This window comes from Mus pahari, chromosome 7, assembly GCF_900095145.1.
Source record: "Mus pahari chromosome 7, PAHARI_EIJ_v1.1, whole genome shotgun sequence".
Lineage (NCBI taxonomy): Eukaryota > Metazoa > Chordata > Mammalia > Rodentia > Muridae > Mus > Mus pahari.
Genome location: NC_034596.1, coordinates 31309034 through 31329255, shown reverse-complemented (window position 1 = coordinate 31329255; position 20222 = coordinate 31309034). Strand labels below are relative to the sequence as shown.

Here is a 20222-nt window from a genome sequence, read left to right as displayed (position 1 = left end):
TTTATTCCACCTCTGGAGGCACGGTCCAATGGAGGGACTTAGCTTGGTGAGGCTGTCAGCATTACCAAGTATGGCAGCTCCCCCAAGTTCAGGGCCGGAATGAGTCCTCTCATTCCAGAACACCCCTGAGGGAGAGAAGCTTGGGAGAAGTCACTGGGTGGTTCTGCAGATGGCTTTGCTCCAGTCTAGGCAGACAGGCAAGATGCCCTTCCCTCCCTTGCTAGGTCCACTGCTGCCCCTTTCCCACAAGTTTAGATGAACCAGGGCTAGTCTGGTCCATCTTGTCCTCTTTGCTCACTTGGCAAATTCATCCAACCCATGGATGTATTTTCTGCCCTTGCTCAATGCTGTGGCCATCAACTGCCTGAGCTGTGGTTTGAGACAGACCAATCAAATCGTCATATTGCCTCCTTCCAAACCGTCCAAGTCAGCAGCCAAAGAAACTAAAAATAACTGGAAATGCTTTGTCTCAAGGGAGTGGGTCAGCTGAGGCTCCAGAAAAAGGAAACATGGAGCCTGACAATCGAGAAATACAGCTGCCTGTTCCCTAAAAGCTGTGTGTGACTTCAGCAGAAGAGCAACAGACACATAGCCACGTATACACTTAGGACAGTGTGGCAGTATGCAGACATGGCACACAGTGGCCAGGAATCTCACAGTAGGGCAGAACCAAAGTGATGTCTGTCTGTAGGTTCACAAACATGTTTCCTGGAAGGGCCCTTCTGGAGAAAGTGACAAGCAAACCATATCTGGAGTGAGATGCTATACGTGGGCAGACAGTGAGGAGGAACGGTCTGTTTTGATCTGGTTGATAAATACAGTCAGGAGCACAAGAGGCAGGCTAGGAGTCAAACGGCCCTTCCTGGTCCTGATAGACCTTTTTCTAGGACAATAGGAGGAAATGTCAGCCTGGAATTTCCCACAATTGCAGATGAATAACTGACCAGTTGCTAGTTGTTGTTGTTTTTTTTATTATTATCTTATTGTCTTAAAAAGTACCAGTTTTTGGCTTGATGAAATGAGGACCTGGGGTGTACTGAGCAGAAGTACAGTAGAGACTGAATCATGGCTTGACAGGCATGCGAGGTGGGGCGGGGTGGAGTGAGGCAGAGTTCTGAATAATGAGCCTCCTTTCCCAATATGTGCCAGCTGAGTGCGCTCTGTACATCAAGCCCTAGCGTAGACCCTAGGGCTGTGTGCCCACACTCTAACCTAGTGGGCAGAACCAGGCAAGGGCTTGCCAACGAAATAGTTCCAGCCCATGAGTTAAAAGTCTCACTTATCAGGGTAGTGTCTCTTGGCTTAATGGTTCCGAAATAATCAACTATTCACAATATCTGATATATATATATATATATATATATATATATATATATATATATATATATTTTCAAAAATTTTAATAATTTTATTTGTCCTTTGTTTCAAAACTACCTGAGAGAAATGAGGCATATTTACCCTTCCCCGGTCCCCTCTTGCAGTCTCATACACACAAAATAGGAGATTCAGTTGTTTAGTTTGTTGCCTTGCCCCCACACACTCCCAAGGTGGGCAAGTTGCCCCAGACAATAGAAAGCCTTGCTCACCCACCACCAGGCAGAGACACTCATTCCCTGGGAAGCCCTGGGCATGCGACCGTCCGGCTCAGCACCTACAATTGCATAATACTGTTTTCTTTGCTTGATACTAAAAATAGTACTTTTTTTTTTTTTTAGATATAATAGAGAATAAAAGTACCTCAGAAAAATCTAGAACTTTTTAAATGCATGTACATTTTATGATACAACTGCCTTAGAGTTAACTGTGTGCAAAAAGCAGGAAAGGATGTGTTTGGACTGGTCAGTAGATTTGCAGTCTGGAAATCATGCGTGCTGTCTTTCTCAGTTAAGTTACCCTCCTCTTTGCTTCCTGTAGGAAGAACACAGTGGCCTTTCCATCCACAGGCAGGCTAGGGTGATGACAAGTTTTATGAGCCTCAGAGGACCATTCTTGGCCATCCTGTGCTGAGCCTTGTTCCCTAAACTGGGCAGATAACACTGCTAACACAGGGGCAGATAGCATTGGTCCCAGGGGTAAAGTCCTGCATCAACGCCCTGGAACCCTTACATACAGCACAGGCATCATACATACCCTTACATACATACAGGCAGGTATCTCGGTAGGACCTCCCCACGGTCAGAGCCTGGCATGCTTCAGAGTTTTAGGAGTAAATGTCTCTGGTTCAGAAAAACCCTCAGGTAATCTCATCATCCCCTTCAATCTTCCTCCGAACAGTGAAAGACCCCACCCAAGGGCAGAAAATGGATGTGAAAGTCAGACCTCAGAAGCACGAGAACCTAGGAGAACGGGGAAGCTCAGGTGCTGCCTCTCAAACTGCATCTTTTCCTGCCTTACCTCCTCTGACGTTTCCAACACGGCTCATCTGAGAAGAGAGGGCATTGTCTGTCTAAGCTTTATTTCCCCCAAGGCTTGGTAAATAAGCCACAGCCTGGTGTTGGAATGCTCTGTTCCTTTTGGGCGCCACACTTTGCTGGCACGCTGTTCTGGGGAGGAGTGATGTCAACAACCCTGGACACATGAGCCGCCTGACCACAGGAAAAGTACAGCTACGACTGCAGCCAAGTGCTCCTTTAAAGATGTCCCAACCCCGTTTCGGATGTGGCTTTTATAAACGGCACATAGATTTTTAATACATTTATCTTGTAATATGTTTAGGGTATATATGGTTTACATTAGGTACATAAAATTCATGATTAATCTTGCTTATTTGGCTAACTGTTCCACCTACTTTTCTCATTTATTTTAAAAAGCATATACACATCTGGCCTTTTCCTGTTAGTCTGAAAGCAATGTACTTACTTCCACGTCTACTTGGTCAATAGACACATGTTCATTACGTTCTAAAGCGCACCAGTAGCTTTAGCCACTCTTGCTGAGAACTAAAGCACTTCAGAATAACTCTAAGTTTGCTCCTGACTTATGCTATTTCATTTAAATTCGGGGCACACTGCTATTCACTATTGTTTCCGTCAGTGTCTGCTGGGTTTGGGGTGCACTCACTGCCCCTCCCCTTCTCCCCCACCCTCCCACTCCCTTAGAATTTTCTGAAAAATGGTGGCATGAAGAATTTCAGCTTTTGGTGTTGTGACAGAACTCCATTTATCCTTATTCTTGAAACTGTTTTAGTGGGAACAAGGCTGTCTTAAGACAATGGCACCTGCTGTGGTAGTCATGTTCTCTTAGAAAATGTCTTGTTCTGGCTTTCCCCAATATTTTTATTTGCAAGTATACGAAATAGTAAGTTTCTACATTTTTGTGTATTAATCACTGTATTCTACTCAGAGCTGCACACCCCATACTGAGCCCTTCAAAGACACCCTCAGCTCTTCTAGGCTCCCATTCCACTCTTGTCTGGATGTGACTTGATTTTGCTGAGGATTCATTGAGATTTAATCTTTAGTTAGCTGCTTTCCCCAGTTCAGGTGAATCCTGAAGCCTTATGAAAAACAAGGTAGGGATTTTAAAGGCAGGACCTGTGTTCCATGCTGGCCCACTTGGTGACTCTACCTCAGCCTTCACCAAGACACTTTCACAGACATATACAATGTACTGGAGATCCTGTTCAGCCATTACTATCCTCCTCCTGTTTGTTGGTCACAGGAAAGTACCGACTTCCTCTTTAGTTGATGCTCATCAGTCTCCTTTGCTACCTTATGTTCTGCACACAACCTCCAAGAGTTCATCTTGTGGGTCCTTCTTGATTGGCTTCATATTCCTTTTCTAGAAATGAAAAGTAGTGGACTTTGTAAGCTTTGCAGGCTCTGCTGCTACAGCATGAGAACAGCGGTGACCACTAAGTGAATGGGTAGGGCTATGTTCCAATACAACTTCCTATAGACAGATGGTGGGCTGGACTTGGTGGCAGTGGGGGTGGGTGTGCCAACTCCGGCTCTACACTTTAGAGCTGTCCCCTCATGTGTGTCTCCAATGAACACCTACACACACACACACACACACACACACACACACACACACACACACACACACACCACTGTACACAGGCCTGGAGGTCCCTCTGTTTTCAACTCTGTACTCTGCACATAGCTATTTACTCTTTGCATTGCATTTAAATGTCCCCAAGTCCCCTAGCATTCCTCCCAGCATTCTTAGTAAATGGTACTGCTATCCAGAGCTGCTGAAGGTGGAGAACGGGAGCCATCTTCACCATGCCCTCCTCTCATCCTGATTCTCTGGAGAGATACCTAGAAGAGGTAGGTCTGGAAATGGCATCTGACACACACAGTCAAATTTAACATTTCACTAACAGAACTAAACTTTATTTCCTTGTTTATTACATGTTTGTCTTTGATGCTGAGTACATTATTAGAATTGACTTAACATACAATTTGGGAGAAAGTCTGATATTCTCCACTGAATGAGTTAAAAAGGAATGTAAAACTACAAAATACTAGTTTAAGTGTGAGTTCTATGGTAAATACAACAACAAACATCTTGCTATTTTTCTCTAATTTTCCATGATGGATTTCACTATAAAAGCTTTTTTTTTTTTTTTTTCATTTCAAGAAAGAAAGGCTACTCATAAAAACCTTTTAAGTAGAGGGTACAAATAACACAAATTCTACTGCCTACTTCAAAGTTATGAATTGAAGGGACTAATGCCAACTGCAAATCTAGTGTCTTAAGGGTTAGTCCAATCTAAGGGTGACACGCAAATACAACTCCATTTGACGTTCATGTTAACCATTTGGTACTCAGAAGGGGGATGGCCAAATACTGCTAAGTGACAGAAATCGAAAATGAATCCGTCCCAAGGGGACCAGAGCCAAGAGACATGATTCCTTCCATCTCTGGACCCATTCTGTGCACAAATGGAAACTACTAGTTTATACTCATGTTTCAAAACAAAACTTGGCATGTGCAGCCGGTGGAATTCACACAACACAAAAACACTGCTTGCAGTGTGACACCAATGGGTTTTGGGTAGTACTCTACAAGCCTTTGTGAAGAGGAGACACAAGGGTCTATATTAGCTCAGGCTGGTTTTGAACTTAACAAACCTCCTGTGTATATAGTCTCAGGTACTGGCTAAGCCTATACCATGCAGGACATGTCTCTGCAGTGCCAGGAATCTCAGGTACATTTTATTTTTCTTGAGCCAGGTAGTGCGGGCTAGCCTAAAATTTGTTACGTAGTCAAGAATGATGTTGGTTTCCGATCCCTCTGTGTCTACCTCATTTCTGGGATTACAGGCATTGTAGTACACCATGACCACGCTACTCAAGTTCCCTTTTTTTAAAAGTCAGTTTAAGTTTTTTTTTTCCATGTATTATGAAATAAAGATTACTAAAAATGAGTAGTGCTTACTGTTCCAAGTCTTAGGATCACCAGCTAACCTCTCTAATTCACCTCATATGCTTCCTTATGAAATTGTTTTACATGATGTATGGCTTTTAATATTCTGACTTAATGGCAAGTTGTGAAAACCTTTCTAAATCAGTTTTCTATTATCAGATTCTTAAATGAGAAAGAACAAGAGGCACTCTGTAAAATTCAACTTCCTCCCTTCCCAGAAAAACCAACATCTCTCTTAAAATGCAAATGCACGCTCCTTTTCTTGTGTTTAGTGAACATTCCAGGCTTTGAGGACTATTTGGTCTCTATTGTAACTACTTAATTTCTGCCACTGGAGTAGGAAACAGCCTTAGACAGTGTGTAATTAAAAATGAAGAAGCAATATGACGTTGGCTAGCAGGGGAGGCTGGCCAACCCTGGCTTAGAACTGTGTGGTGTCACCTACAGGTGACCTAGGAGTCACCTCAAAAAGTCTGGTGTCTTGTTGAGTGCAATGGCTGACTCAGGACCTAGCAGTAAATAACTATAAACAATTTGAGGATGCGTATTTTAAATTTAGCTAGATCTCTGCATTAAGATTCTTCTATTAAGAATCAGGCTTTCCATTGGGGATAACATCAAGAACTTACTTAAATATTAGTTACTGAGGGTTTAATTTAAAATTAATAAATGATGTCCATACAGTTTAATATCCAATTTAATTTTTAAAAAACTTAATGAAAATATAACAGAATCAAAACATTTAAAATAAGTACACTCACTACCCACTCCAACAATTCATTTAAGTCATACCAACTATAGAATATGAAAAATAAATTCAGAAGTGTAATTACTTTAAAATACACTACTTCCACTTTCAATATTTTACATTTATGTATATATTCTATAGTGGAAGCAGAAATTCTCTCTAAAAACATTATCTTCTTAAAATCTTGAGGTGCATATTAGAGCCACAGGCAATATCCGACATATAAAATTGCAGAACAGGCCTTTGGGATTTGGCATCACTGGTACAATACACTGACCAGGGCACAGAACTGTACAATGCCTAAACATTCGAGTAAGAACCATTATTCTCTTCCACGGAGAATGATTACTGCATATTCTACAAGGGCAGTGACGTTAGTAATTCTGTTGGGTATATGTCCTGACATAATTTCCAAATGTACAACAACACAAACAACTTGGTTAAGGCCATGTTTTATTTGCTGATTAATGGACAAAAGGCAATGTAATTTATTTCAAGTATCTTCTTGAAAGTCTGTGCTCATAAAAATCATGAAAAGTTGGAAACAGACTGGTAAATCACTGAAACTTTAAATATATCTTACACAATCTCGTTTGTACAAAAATACAAGTTAAATATAAACATAAAGCAGGCATGGTAATTTTATGCAAATCTGTTTTATGTGATCTGTAGTTATATATAAAAGTTTCTTGGTTTTGTTATTTGTGAAAAGATCAACACCAGATTGGATTACTATCTATTAGCGAAGGACCCTGAAAAGCTTACTTCAGCAGTAATCTTGTACATGGTTATCAGTGTTCTCTAGTCTGAGATCATCCAAACACTGGGGAAAATAAAAAGGGCAGTATGTCCATAAACCAACAAATAATCTGGCTGCAGTGTATCATAAACACGAACCCACACATCTGTACAATGAACATGTTAGTACATACGCACAGGCGCATACATACGTGCATGTATGTATACACACACTGCACACATAACAACCCGGCCACATGAAGCCTAATGAGGTGCCACGTCCTGCTCAATGTTCAGTTGTGCATTTTTTCTGACTTCATCAAATGAGTAGCTTTTTGTCACCTTCCCATTCTTGAAAACCGTATGGAGAAGATCCTGCAGAATGTAAAATTTGTTATTAAAAAGACCATCTACCAAATATTCAGATCATGCTTTGGCTAATTTACTTAAAGAGGTCAAATATACAAAGCTGTCGAGTGTCAACTTATGAGTGAGCTCATGATAAACACTCAGACTGGTTTTCTTAAAGGGAGAGGCAAAACTTCAGATGCCTCATCTTTTCTACGGCTGAAGAAAATGTTTGCTTGAGAGAACTGCACGTCGTCCTGGTAATCATTACTTAGAGTCTGGCCAAGTGCCTTGATATTGCCTAGACCCGCCAATCTACAAGTTTAATAAACTTGTTAGCCATTAAATTTTGGCCTTAAAAACGGATAAAATCCAAGCCTGGTGGTGGTGGCGCACGCCTTTAATCCCAGCACTCGGGAGGCAGAGGCAGGTGGATTTCTGAGTTCGAGGACAGCCTGGTCTACAAAGTGAGTTCCNAAAAAAAAAAACCAAAAAAAAAAAGGATAAAATCCAAAAACCCAACCCAAGACAGAAACATAAAAGCAGGTATTGATTTCTGTCTCATTTATAGGGACCGAGTTACATAGACTGTAATTGCAAATCCACAGAGGGGCATCAACAGCGGATGAGGGCTCACTTTCCCTGAGGCCCTGCACAGTCTAGTTTCTATATGAAAAATCTACTTTAATTCATCTTAATGTTCTTTCTTACAGTACACATGATGTTAGCTGGCATCTTGTGTGCTGAATTAGTGTTCTAGACGTAGCATTTTCTTTTGTAAGTTTCAATATAAACTACCAGAAAATGCTGGGTTTTATGCGTTAACTAAAATGTCTCGATGATCACAGGGACTCTCCATTAAGCTTGTGACTGGTCACTAGGACACTGGACAGATGTTCTCGAGCACTAGTCAATCAATGTTTCCTTTGGTTTAGTCTCAGAACTTTGCTTCATCTGCAATGACCTCATACAACAGAGCCTTGGTAGCTCCAACTGCTTTGTAAAATCTACTCAAAGAATTACTGGGACTACATAAAGAGATTTAATTCTAAAATTCTGATCTACCAGTTCATATGGTTTTCATAGAAGGATTATTTTATTCCAACCCCAAATCTTAAAAGGCATGATGAAAAAAAATTGTTACAAGCAGTCAGATTTGCACAATATTAAAGCATAATAGCAGCAAATGTGTACTTATATTTGAAGAATACACTCATGAGTTTTTCCTCTGAAACTGAAGCCCCCCCCCCCCCAGTCTAGTGATCTAGAGATCTTTTAACCTTTCAGTACACAAAGGTTAAGTGTACTTATGCTGAAAACCCATCAGATCACATGGCCTACTTCAGCACACATACTCTACATGCTTTTCCGTTTGGTTAATGAGGGTAAGAAAACTCGGTTATATAATCTGAAGGACCCACTCCATTTGTATAACTAAGACAACTTGCTTTATCTATTTTTTAAGCTCAGAATTCCCTGAGAATCAATTAAGACTAAAGAAAACCTTCCGAGTGGTCATTATTAAGCTGTAAAGAAACACTTCATCAAAATGTTTGGAATTTGGCTAGTTCATCTTTTATGAAATTACAGTATTTTACTATAATGCAGACAGTTATGTGAAGTCCAAGAGCAGCATCTAATAGTATTCTATGCTATGCTTCTCCATAAATTAAGTCACTCCTAACTTACAATAAGATTAAAACCAAATATACAAAAGCCTGATAAAGACCATCAATATCTAACATGCTGGTCACTGTGGGGAAAAAGTATTTCACTGTTACCACTGTTCTTAAAACAATTTAAAAGAATAACACAAAACTCCCTTTTCTTAACTTGTAAATCCTGTCACTGTTTAAAAAAACCCCAGTCAACAGATACATACATGGCCATATTCCTCAAGGTCTCCTTTTCCTTCTTCAAGTGTAACGAAGTTCCCTGCTGGTGTCCTATGTAAAGATAACCGGCCCTTTTTCGACCTTTTGTTGGGATCAGCAACTGGGTCCTTAAAGACATTAACCTGAGAAATCCAAATTAAGAGAAAAATGATAAATCATCTCCCACTGAATGTATCTAAAAACATGTATACAGCTCAGTGCTGGAGCTCTTGCCTGCACACACAAGGCCTTGGGTTGTACCACTAGCTAGACTCAAGTTTTAAAAGTCTATAGTGTTGAATATGTAACTACATTAGCCTATAACTGGCTGTTAGAAATAAAACTCATTAGTTAGCCTGCTTCCTTCAAAATAGTCATGCTGTAGAAACCCAAATCTTATCTTTTATAGGATGATCTAGAGAAATGTATTGAGTTGCCCTTACATAACAGACATGTTTACAAACTGTAGAGAGAACTAGGATGTTTAAGATAAAGACACTCTTGTCATCTAACCTTCTTCTTTCATTACTTCTTACCTTTATCCTAGTAAGAGGCTGGAGATACAGCTCAGAGGTGGGGTGCTGGCCTAATGTGAATGAGGCAATGTACACACAGTTACATGTGTGCACATGCACACCAACACGTGCGCGCAACGCGCGCACACACAGAGTTGGAGAACCTGTTGGGCATGGCGGCACAGACGTGAAACAGACCAGAGGGCTACTGCAAATTCTAATCCAGGCAGGGTCACACTGCAAGACCCTGACTCAAACCAGTAACAAAACGACTTAAAGAATCTGAAATATTTTAGGACCAGAAAGGTGGGTGGTAAAACTCAAGCAGATGGCGTGTGGCACCAGCAATGGAAGAGCAAGAAACAAGACAGTCTTAGGACTCGCCAAGGAAGGTGGATGCAGCACCCAGGGTTTCTTCAGGATTTATTTATAAGTACTGTTAACATATGTGAAGGAGGTCAAAGCACAACTCCATGGAGCTGGTTTTCTCCTCCTCCTCCTCCTCCTCCTCCCTGTGGGTTCTGGAGATTGACCTTGCATGGGAAGAAGAGCCTTTGTTTCTTGAGCCATCGTGCTTGCTCTGTTCTTTGGGGTGCTTAGCTTTCCCTGACCCCTACTCCACAGCCTCCTCACTCAGCCTTTAAGGGGCGATGAAAGATGAAAGCGGTGGCTGCCCAGCTACACTACAGCCACTGAACATGATTCTGGTATCAAAACCAGGAAGCTCAAACTCCACGCTCATAAAGGGTCTTGACAGTGACATACTTGATCATCATTAGTATGTGAAGGCCAGGCGAGCTGACAATCTTAACTTTGCCCAAATAGAACCAATTTCTTCATACAAATGTATGCAACCATACACTGGAAATGACGAGAGAGAGAGAGAGAGAGAGAGAGAGAGAGAGAGAGAGAGAGAGAGAGAGAGAGAATGAGAATCAATACCCATCCCCTTAAACGATTCAGTTTATTGGTTCCCATGTCTCTCTCCTTACCAGCGGACACCATTTCCCGGTTTCTAAGTTAGGTAGTGCCCGTCACCATCTGACAGCCCAGCAGCACACTGCCCTCTGACTATGGCACTCACTGCACTCTTCCTAGCCACACAGAAGCAAGGAGAAGGACATACCCCAAGGCCATTGGTTACAACATAGCTGCACTTGAAGGAGCAATTCAAGAGGTCTCGGGTTAGCTTCTGTAGCAAAGCGCCGCCAGAACCGAAGGAGACATTCTCGATACTCCACTTCTTTTGTTTCATTCCCTCTACAATCTAGAAGATTAAAAACAAAGATGATGGAGGTCACTCTCCAAGGGCAATATTGTGAGACTCCTACAGCTGTCTTGTATCACTCAGTACTTAGATACTTACAGGCCTAGGCAGACAAGATGAGGAAGGAGGGATTTCACTTGAGTGGGCACTGTGGTTGGGGTGCGGGAGTGAAGAGGCGTGAGAAGACTGGCTATATACACTTAAGGTTTTGTAAGCTCTCTTTCTTAGCCTCCTCAAAAAATCGCTGCCCAACATGATCAACAAGGCTGAAATATTTGCCTCAAAGAACTACACACTAGGGATTTCTAATCATCACAAATAAATCCCAGTGTACTGTGTTACTACGTGTGACACTTATTATAAGCCCCAGGTAATGGATATGTAATTGGCAAGGGCATATAATACTTGCTTATGGTTAACAGTAGTGACAATGGTCATTTCAACCTCCCTGGTATTCTAGTTACAGCCTCAAAATGAATAATTTTCACATTCTCCTTACACATCACTTATATGTTTTTCGAACAACTAAGTCTCAAATTGATCTTTTCTCTTGATTTTCAACATTATAAAAGGAATGAAAATCCCAAATAGCATCACGTGTTACTGATCCAATCTATTTTTTTTTTTTAAATCCAACCATCTAATTTTTCTGTGGGTTTTTAAAAGCCAAATGTTTTCCAATAAGAATTAATATAAAATCACAGTTTATTTTACTAAAGTGATTCCTTTGGCGTTTATAGAAATCTGGTCTTGTGTCTATTTATTACTGTGCTCTGTGGGAGGCATGGGAATCCTCGTGCTCACAGATGAGTGCCGGGGAACCCGGCACGGAAACACACAGGATTGGAGAGATACATCACCTGATTTCTGCCCAGAAGGCAAGGAGCAGATGTGGTTCGTAGCCCAGTGACCTCTGCACATCCTGTGGGGCTGAGACCACATCGGATCCTTTCCCAGAACCTTATTATAAGCTCACCCATCTACAGAACTTATCTTTTTGACAATCTATAGATTTCATCTTTATGGAATGTGTCACAAGTACTTTACAAAGAGTGTCTTCTTGCCTCCTGAGAGTTACTGTAAGCTGTGGTGATCACAAACAGCCCCCATCCCCATTACCCAAACCCAAAGGTAACCAAGGCCCCTAGACAGTTTCCACTGAGATGACTATGAAAGAAGTGAATTTCAATACAAAATAAGTGCAAGTGGAAGAGAAAAGGGAGAAGGCTGCTCCCCATGGAGAGGCAGGATAGTAAATGGCTTCAGACTCAGCATGTAGTGTACAATCATGAAAAGCAGAGCTGAATTTCACATCCCTGTATGCCAGTCAAAAAACACCCACAAAGAAATCAGAAGAAAAAAAAAATCAAAGTGTAAGTAAATGGGCAAATTATTACTCTTACTTCATAAACCATTTCCCTATTTCATACAGTACTCTTATAACATACTTAAGTTGGCTCAGGAGCCCTTAGGATTTAGTTATCTGCTAATATCATTCACATAGTTTTGCTCCATTGTATAAGTACTTTTCACATGTTATGTATGCCAAAAAAGTAATTTGTTCTTAGCATTTATATCAAAGTTGTAATTCATTTAAATTTTAATTCATAGAAACATCCAAGAGATGTAGACAGAAGGTTCCAAGATAAGGATGCTGCGGGACAGCTGAAGGGAAGGAAAGCCACACTGACCTGCTAGTGTAAGATATCACAATAGGAGGACAGAGGCCTTGGGCAGCTTTTAGACTTCAAAGAACTCCTCCTTCTATGAACTTTCAGGAGTCAGTACTATTTTAATGACATTAGGAAGTCATCCTAGGGGACAGAACCTGATGGCAGCCAAGGAGATCAAGTCCCAAGACACCAACAGAAACAGGACGCTATATTTTGTCTACTACACACGAGATCTTTGGCTTCTTCACAGTAGAAGCTAGCTAGAGCAGGATGCTCTAGGGAGGATGAATGGTGACAGGGAGTAGGAGTAAGGGGGAGGCTGGCAGCCCAGGAAAGGCGGCAGCTTGTTAAATAAAGCACCCTCCCCATTTTTACCAAAATTAAACAATCTGTTTAGCGTATGTAGAGAGAAACTGTTAGGATGAATACCACTGCCTTTTAGAAAGCACAAGAGACTTATTTCCAACATGAAAAACTCAGGCTCTATCCTCTGAGTGTGGGTTCCTTCTACCTGCTTAGCTTCAAGAACCAATTTAAGATATTCTTCCTGTACTCGTGAATGTATTTACATCAACAGAAAACTACTTGTCACAGACGGTTACCTTCAGTTGTCATCTTGACACAAGCCAAGAGTTACAGGGAGAGGGAATTTCAACTGAAGAATTGCCTATGGTCAGGTGTATGGGATATTTTCTTAATTGCTAACTGATGCAGGAGGGCCCATCACACTGTGAACAGTACCATTCAGAGGTAGGCCTGGGCTGTATTGAGAAAGGTAGCTGAATGAGGGGGTTTAGAACAAGTAAATGTGCCAGCCCCAATTTCTATACTCAAGGGTCTCCACCATCCCCTGTAGGCTGGCCTACCGATACTTAGTCCTTCTCACACAACAGCTTCTAATGTCCCAAGACCCAGTGTCTTCAAGCAGAGAGAGTTCCCACTTAAGCAAGGTAGTTTGGGAGGTTAGGGAGAAGCACCTTCATTCTGTTCCTGCAAAACTCCAGACACCTCACTCTGGAACACAGGAGACCATAGAAATATGATTACACATCAAAGCTCTCATTTTCAAATCAATCTTTTGAAATTGATGTAATCTGGTCACTGACTTGAAGTCATATTGCCTTATAGTTTCTTTGCCTGAAAGCAGCTCAAGGAGACAGGTCTATTTGGATCACAATTCCAAGTTACAGTCCCTTACCATGGGACCATGGGGAAGTCAAGACAGCACAGGACCCAAACCCAGGGAATTGTCAACAATGGGTGGGTCTTCCCACCTCAATCAATGTGATCAAAATACCACCCTACCAGCTCATACACCAACCTGGCCTAGATACCCCTCATTGGGACTCTGTTCTCAAGTGAATCTAGTTAAAGATTCTGTCATTCTAGCAATGGACACCAATTCTTATACACACTCTGGACTCTTCAAACAAAAGCCTTTATTTTTCTTTCTCTTTAGAATCCTGTCAGAAGGTGGGGAGGCCTGGAGAATATTGCTTTGGCTACCCTTTCAGTATTTTAAGCTACTATTATTTCTAAACTTTAAGTACTACACCAAAAGTATTTGCCATTATAAATATTTTAAATAAGACTCACAATTGTATTTACAATTTAATAGGCTGTTTCAAGAAAGGGGATTTCGTTATTGGGACATTCATGTAAAACACACACCTCCTGTAAAGTATTGATATCCACTCCATCTCCTTGAATGACTCTAAGATAAGGTGGCAGCAACTTGTAGCCTTTTGAGTTCTCAGTAACAGGAAACTTCTTGCCTAAAATATCCAAGACCTGTGTGAGAAAAACACATGACATAAGTAACTAAAACTGGGATAGGGTAGGGGGTGCTCCCTGAGCTAAAAAAGTATTTTTCCTTGTTAAAACAATTTTGAGAAGTAAAAAATTCAACTACTTAATCTTAAGCCATGTATAAAATTATATAAAGTTTGTTTCTAATACCTTTTAACCATATTAGAAACAGGTGTGCTCTTTCCTCGTTCAGTTAATTTATGTCACTGAAGTTGCACAGAACTGCTGGTTTCCCTTTACATCTTTCAAATTACACAGATTCAAGAAAAAGAAAACAACCCATAATATTAAACCAACACGTATTTAAAGAAAAATGTAGGGAATGACACAACAAATGAATAATTCTGCTTTTGATTTGGGTTTATTCTGCTTGGTTTCCTTGTGTCTGACATTTGGATCACAATGCTGAGGAATGCAACCATCACAGTAAGAGCAAAGTGTGCATATGCAGCTGTCCAAAGCTCTTGGCTCCCTAACGCTAACACAGGTACTTAACCCACTCTATCCAACACTTAACACATATTTGAACTTGTTTAGGAAAACTCAGTCAGACACAGAAGAGCTAGCAGACACACCCCTTCAGACAATAATTACTCCCTGACGTGAACTACTTAAAGATCCTAATGAAAAAGCCCATGTAAATGGCTTCCTTTATTCTTGTAATTATCACAAATGTAATAGCGGCTTACTTTGTCAAAAGTGAAATGCTTCAGGCTAAGGCACTGACCCTGAGCTGTTTACAGAATAAAAAAGACCTCCTACAACCTATGCTCCCACTTCCTAGAGTGAACAGGGACAGACCATCTGCTCATTAGCTCAGAGGCCTCACTGGATACTAGGACCCCATTTCCATGTTTCTCAACCTTGGCAGGTCATTCCTCCTTTACAACAGAGAGTGAAAGCTTTCTCTCTCTCTCTCTCTCTCTCTCTCTCTCTCTCTCTCTCTCTCTCTCTCTCTCTCTCTCTGTGTGTGTGTGTGTGTGTGTGATAGGATTAAAGCAAACATTTTGGTGTAAAGCACCACACAGTGGTTCTCTAACAGAAGGCATCAATGAACTCCTGTAATGAATACTCTGTAAAAATGAGAAAGCAGGCCCTGAACACCAGAAAGGCCTTCCTCTGCTTATTAAGCAGTGTTATCTCCAGTCACACATGACCTGAAAAGCAGTTCTGAATGATCTGTATTCCTTATTACCTTCAACACATGCTTCTGTACTAACACCTTCAAAGTTGTAACAATGACTTCTAATACACGGGATAAGCCACGAGTAGACTGATTGATGGTAATGCTACTAATTCTGAAGGCACATAAGAAGCAGTCCTTAATTGTCTACTTGACAATATATATAAACTAACCTTTATATCCTTTCTCTGCAATTAATGTGTGACCTTGGGCAAATCTTTTGCTCTCCTCTGAAAAATAGGTGACTTTTCCAGAGAGCCTTGAAATGATGTGTACACAAATGAGCAGGGAAGCAGCTAGTGTCCAGCATCCTACTGATACACACTACAATTTACCTTCAGTACAGTGTCAAGTGGGTTTCCAGAGTCAGGTCTGATGATCAGTGGTGCCTCTGTACTTCTCGATACTATCAGATGTCTCAGGTCTTCACCCCATATTTTCTCACATGCATTATAAATGTCATAGCTATCACTGACCACAGACACAGGCACTGATGAGAACTGCGTTACTATGTGTTCAAAAGCATCTTTTTCATGGTCTTTCCCCCAAGCTGTTATGGTACTAGGAGACAAAATGAAGAGACAGATTTACTTAGGCAGACACACGATCTATTTCTGAAGTATCATTAATCACCTGTTCATTATACCACATCTTCAGTGTCACAAGGAAGGAGATCCAGTTCAGTACATCAGGAGGGTAATAAATAAAATATTTGGGCCAAACCACTCCTTGGCCAATATGTTTTTAACACTACAAATTATATTCAGCTTAGTAGTTATTATTACTTAGCTCTTATATCAATAGTTAATCAGCAATAAACTTGTTTTTGTTTTAGTATTCCTCAATCTACTCAGTGAGTTACAAAGCTCGTGTAGCCAGCCTTCCATACTACATGTCAGATGCTAGAAAAGGGTAAATACATACTTCCATTTTTGCTTGCCAATGCTAGCACTGGTTCTTTTCTATGAATTTCTGAAACTGTATACCAAAAGACATATATCTGTCTTTTTTACCTTGTGAAATCTTTGATCTAAGAGCAATTATCTAGTACTTTATCATAGTATATATAGTCAAAGAACTATAACTATACTTGTTATATCTTAAAATGTCCAGTAACAGGTAGTGATGTAGTGGCTTTCTCAGATACTCCTTGATAAGGATGGAAAGCCAACTAACAGAACTATATTCATTTAACTCAGAAGTTGTTATTTCATATTGTTCTCAGTCTCAACAGTCCCAAGACTGCTATTCACATATACAGGCCTAATGCCCTGTCAATCCCAGTCAGCAGGAGTAGTTTTCAAATCTCTTCATTTTCCTGCTGCTCTCCTTTCTCCTTCATTCCTCAGGAAGCTGGCTCTCGGGAATAGACGGGAACTCTTTATCTACTCCACAGACTTGCTGTGTGGACAGCAACTCTGTGATCACAGCCCTGTGTCTTACTGATGGCATCTCCCCAGATGCCAGTCACCAGGTTAGGCTGACACTGTTCCAGAATCTGAGGGGAGAAGGTGCGTGACTGAATCACTTTTTAGTTTCAGAGTCAAATTCTCTAAGGAAGTATTTACAATAGCAGTAATGCTTTAGAGCTATTTTAGATGTTAGCATTTATTCCAAACGGCCTTCTGTTGTAATACGGTAGCTTCTCCTTTTGTGTGGCTGAATAGAGGAAGGGAAGGAAAGAGAGATGAATTATGTGCCCAAGGTTCTCTACTGTGTCAGCTGTTAAAAGTCAAGCAGGCTTTTAGTCAAATACAGAAAGTATTACAGGATCATAAAACACACCGGACTCTATCCTGCGCATGCATGCGTACAGTGTCCTTTTCATTGAACCCAGAAGCCCCAGAAGACTCCTTGTCTTTAGACTCATGGTATACTCAAGTGCTTATTACTTCAAAACTTATTCAGCTGACAGCCTACTATGTGATTACTACATTAAAAATTTATAAGACATGGGTAAAGACTAATAAAAACAAATAACTTTCATCAGCTAACACCCATAATTTTCTGTTGCTTAATCTTAAAACTTTCATGAAAAAGTACTCAAGGGGGCCTTCCTATACAGCAATGTCCTTAATGTTAGCTGGATCTATTCTGTATCACAATTCAAATAATCTATTTTAGCAATTTTATCTCGTTTATCAACTTCTTTGCATTCATTTAACCACCTAGCTCCAGACCTAACCACCCCAAGACTACTGTTTCCTATACTACTTCCTAGAAAGCCTAGCTTCTAGTTTTTCTATTTTTCTGCTATCCAAATAACTTGAAATCTATCCTAATATATCATTTATTTGCTCAAAACTTTAGGATCTACTTCTTTGAGGCCAGACTGGGCTACAGGAGACCCTGTATTAACAAACAAACAAGCCAACATGTTGTACAAAGTTAACACTCAACATTAAGGTTTTTAATAGATTAACCCTACCTGACTTCTCAATCTACTTTTCATATACCTGTTTCAGCCTTAAGTTCCTAAGGCTTGTGTATACTCTCATAATTCTTGGTAGACAGTAAAACATAAGAAAGTATTACTCAGAAAATGTTCAACCAAATTTTACCATTCCCTTATGAAATCCAAGAATCTACATACTGTTCCTATAAACACTTTTTTGATCCGGCCAATGGATATGAACCTTTCTCAACTTGTTTGAGACAACTCCACCCTAATTGTGCTTCTTTAAATAAAAATGCTTAGCAAACAGAGCAGACGGTTACTAGTGTACTATTTTTATCTTGAGAGGGTCAGCTTTGTATCTTTCTATCCCTTGCAGCACCAAGCCAACTGCCTTGTATATGAAAGCTGGTAAGTTAGTATGTATCAGAGTTATGAAGCCCAGATCATGTATACACAAACCTACACAGTGCTTTACGCATTCCTGAATGACTATAGGAAAGGAAGCTAAGAACTAGAGACATACACTTATTACTTATATATGCTGTTTACTTTTATAAAGGGAAATCTAGAACTAGACTGGCTGCAACCTGGATTGTACCTTTGGTTTAGTAAGGGCAACTAAATAAGCATTAGAGAAACAGAATTTTTAAAATTTTCATTATTAAAATGGCTGTTTATCTAGAATTGAAGATACAGGTCCAGATGACAATTTCCTGGGCAGAGACAGTGAGATGACATGGGAAAGCAGGGTAGATAAGCAGTGCTCAGGGCGTTCCCAGCTCCCACTCAGTGAAGAAACATCTACCTGCATATGCACTGTAGCAAATGAAAACCATTCCTTAATAAACCAAAATGGCAACTGTTAAATGTTAGGAAAGGTTTTCAATTCTTTTACTACTAGAAAGGTTTGGGAATCCTAGTTCTGCTGGATACTAATCTTTGTTAAAAGTGTGTGCATCCAATTTGTACCGTCCATGAACATTTATTTAGCATCTGGCTCTGTTGTCAAGTAAGGTACTGCTGAGTTACAAATAACAAATTCAAACAAGGTTTAGAAAGCCATTTTGTTTATTTGTAGGGCCAGAGATAGAACCCAGGGCCGTGTGCATGCAAGGCAAGTGTTCACATAGCAAACTCGAGGAGAACAAACTCAATTTTACCTGTGCTCTGCTGCTGGAACAGAATAGCCTGGAACAGGATCTTTTGTCCCATAGTATTTTTTAATTAGAGCGATTCCCGCCACAGTATCTGTTCCTTTGAAGTTAACCAAATGAGCAGATGCCCCTATGCCAGCAGTCTGGAAGATCAAACACAAACCAAAATTCAGAGAAGGAACGTACCATCCCATGTGCCTCATCCCACTTCTGGGCCTCATCCCAGTCTTTATCCTTGCACATACTGTTCTGCATCTGCTGCCCCTGTATGTCTACCCCTCCATCTAACACATAAATACTAGAACACATGCCGAGAGGTATATTCCATGTACTGGGAACAGGATGCCACACAGTAGATATGTAGTCACCTGTTGCTATGCCTCCAGAATTGCAAGAAATGGCCTACTTAGAGCAAGCCCAGTCCCAGTGACAATTCTGGTTGAGAGGCCTCTCACTGCAGCAGTTTAGAGAAGAATGTTCTGCACAGGCTCAGATATTTGAACACTTGGTCTCCAATTGGTGGTGCGTTTGGGAAGGTTTAGCAGGTATAGTCTTGCTGGAGGAAGTGCATCACTGCAGGAGGCTTCAAGGGTTTTAAGCCTCATGGCATTCCAGTTTTCTCACTCTGCTTCATGCTTGTATTTGAAGCTGTAAGCTCTTGACTTCCTGTTCCTGCTGTTACACCTCCTGCCACGACAGGCTCTCCTACCTATCTTCCATCTGTTGTTTTTGGTACTGGTGCTTTCTCAGAGCAACAGAAGTAGCTAACACACACTGACAGTGCACACTGTATTCCATGAGGCTCATCTGGTTCCTTACCTCTTGTGAAGAGACTCCTCTGTAGCCAAAGTCATGTAACTTGTATTCCAGACCATCTAAGTTACCAGAGGTTTCTAACAAATATTTGGCCAGTATTTTCTTCTGTTCTCTGGAATTTGTAGCCACTGTAATTGGATACCAAGACTGAACAAGAATAGTCTGTAACAACAACAACAACAAAAAAACCACATTATTAACATAAAATATTGGGCTCCTTTTGGGGAAATCATAGCTTTCTTAGAAGGAACATCCTGTACATCTGGACTCTTAGAAACTTCAGTGAGAGCCAGCTACTGGATGGAACACAGGGTCCCCAATGGAGG

General features: G+C 40.7%; 1 protein-coding gene across 1 annotated transcript in view; it reads right to left on the bottom strand.

Moving 5' to 3' along the window:
* Positions 1–6052: 6052 nt before the first annotated feature.
* Nampt (nicotinamide phosphoribosyltransferase) overlaps positions 6053–20222 on the bottom strand; it is a 41610-nt gene continuing 27440 nt past the window's right edge. Inside the window, exons 8-14 of the mRNA XM_021201732.2 lie at positions 19900–20058; positions 19087–19223; positions 15864–16089; positions 14208–14327; positions 10723–10863; positions 9090–9224; positions 6053–7234 (exon numbers count right to left, since the gene is read on the bottom strand). Of these exons, the coding sequence (XP_021057391.1) occupies positions 7124–7234; positions 9090–9224; positions 10723–10863; positions 14208–14327; positions 15864–16089; positions 19087–19223; positions 19900–20058 (1029 nt within the window). The 3' untranslated portion in view covers positions 6053–7123. The remainder of the gene's footprint in view (positions 7235–9089; positions 9225–10722; positions 10864–14207; positions 14328–15863; positions 16090–19086; positions 19224–19899; positions 20059–20222) is intronic.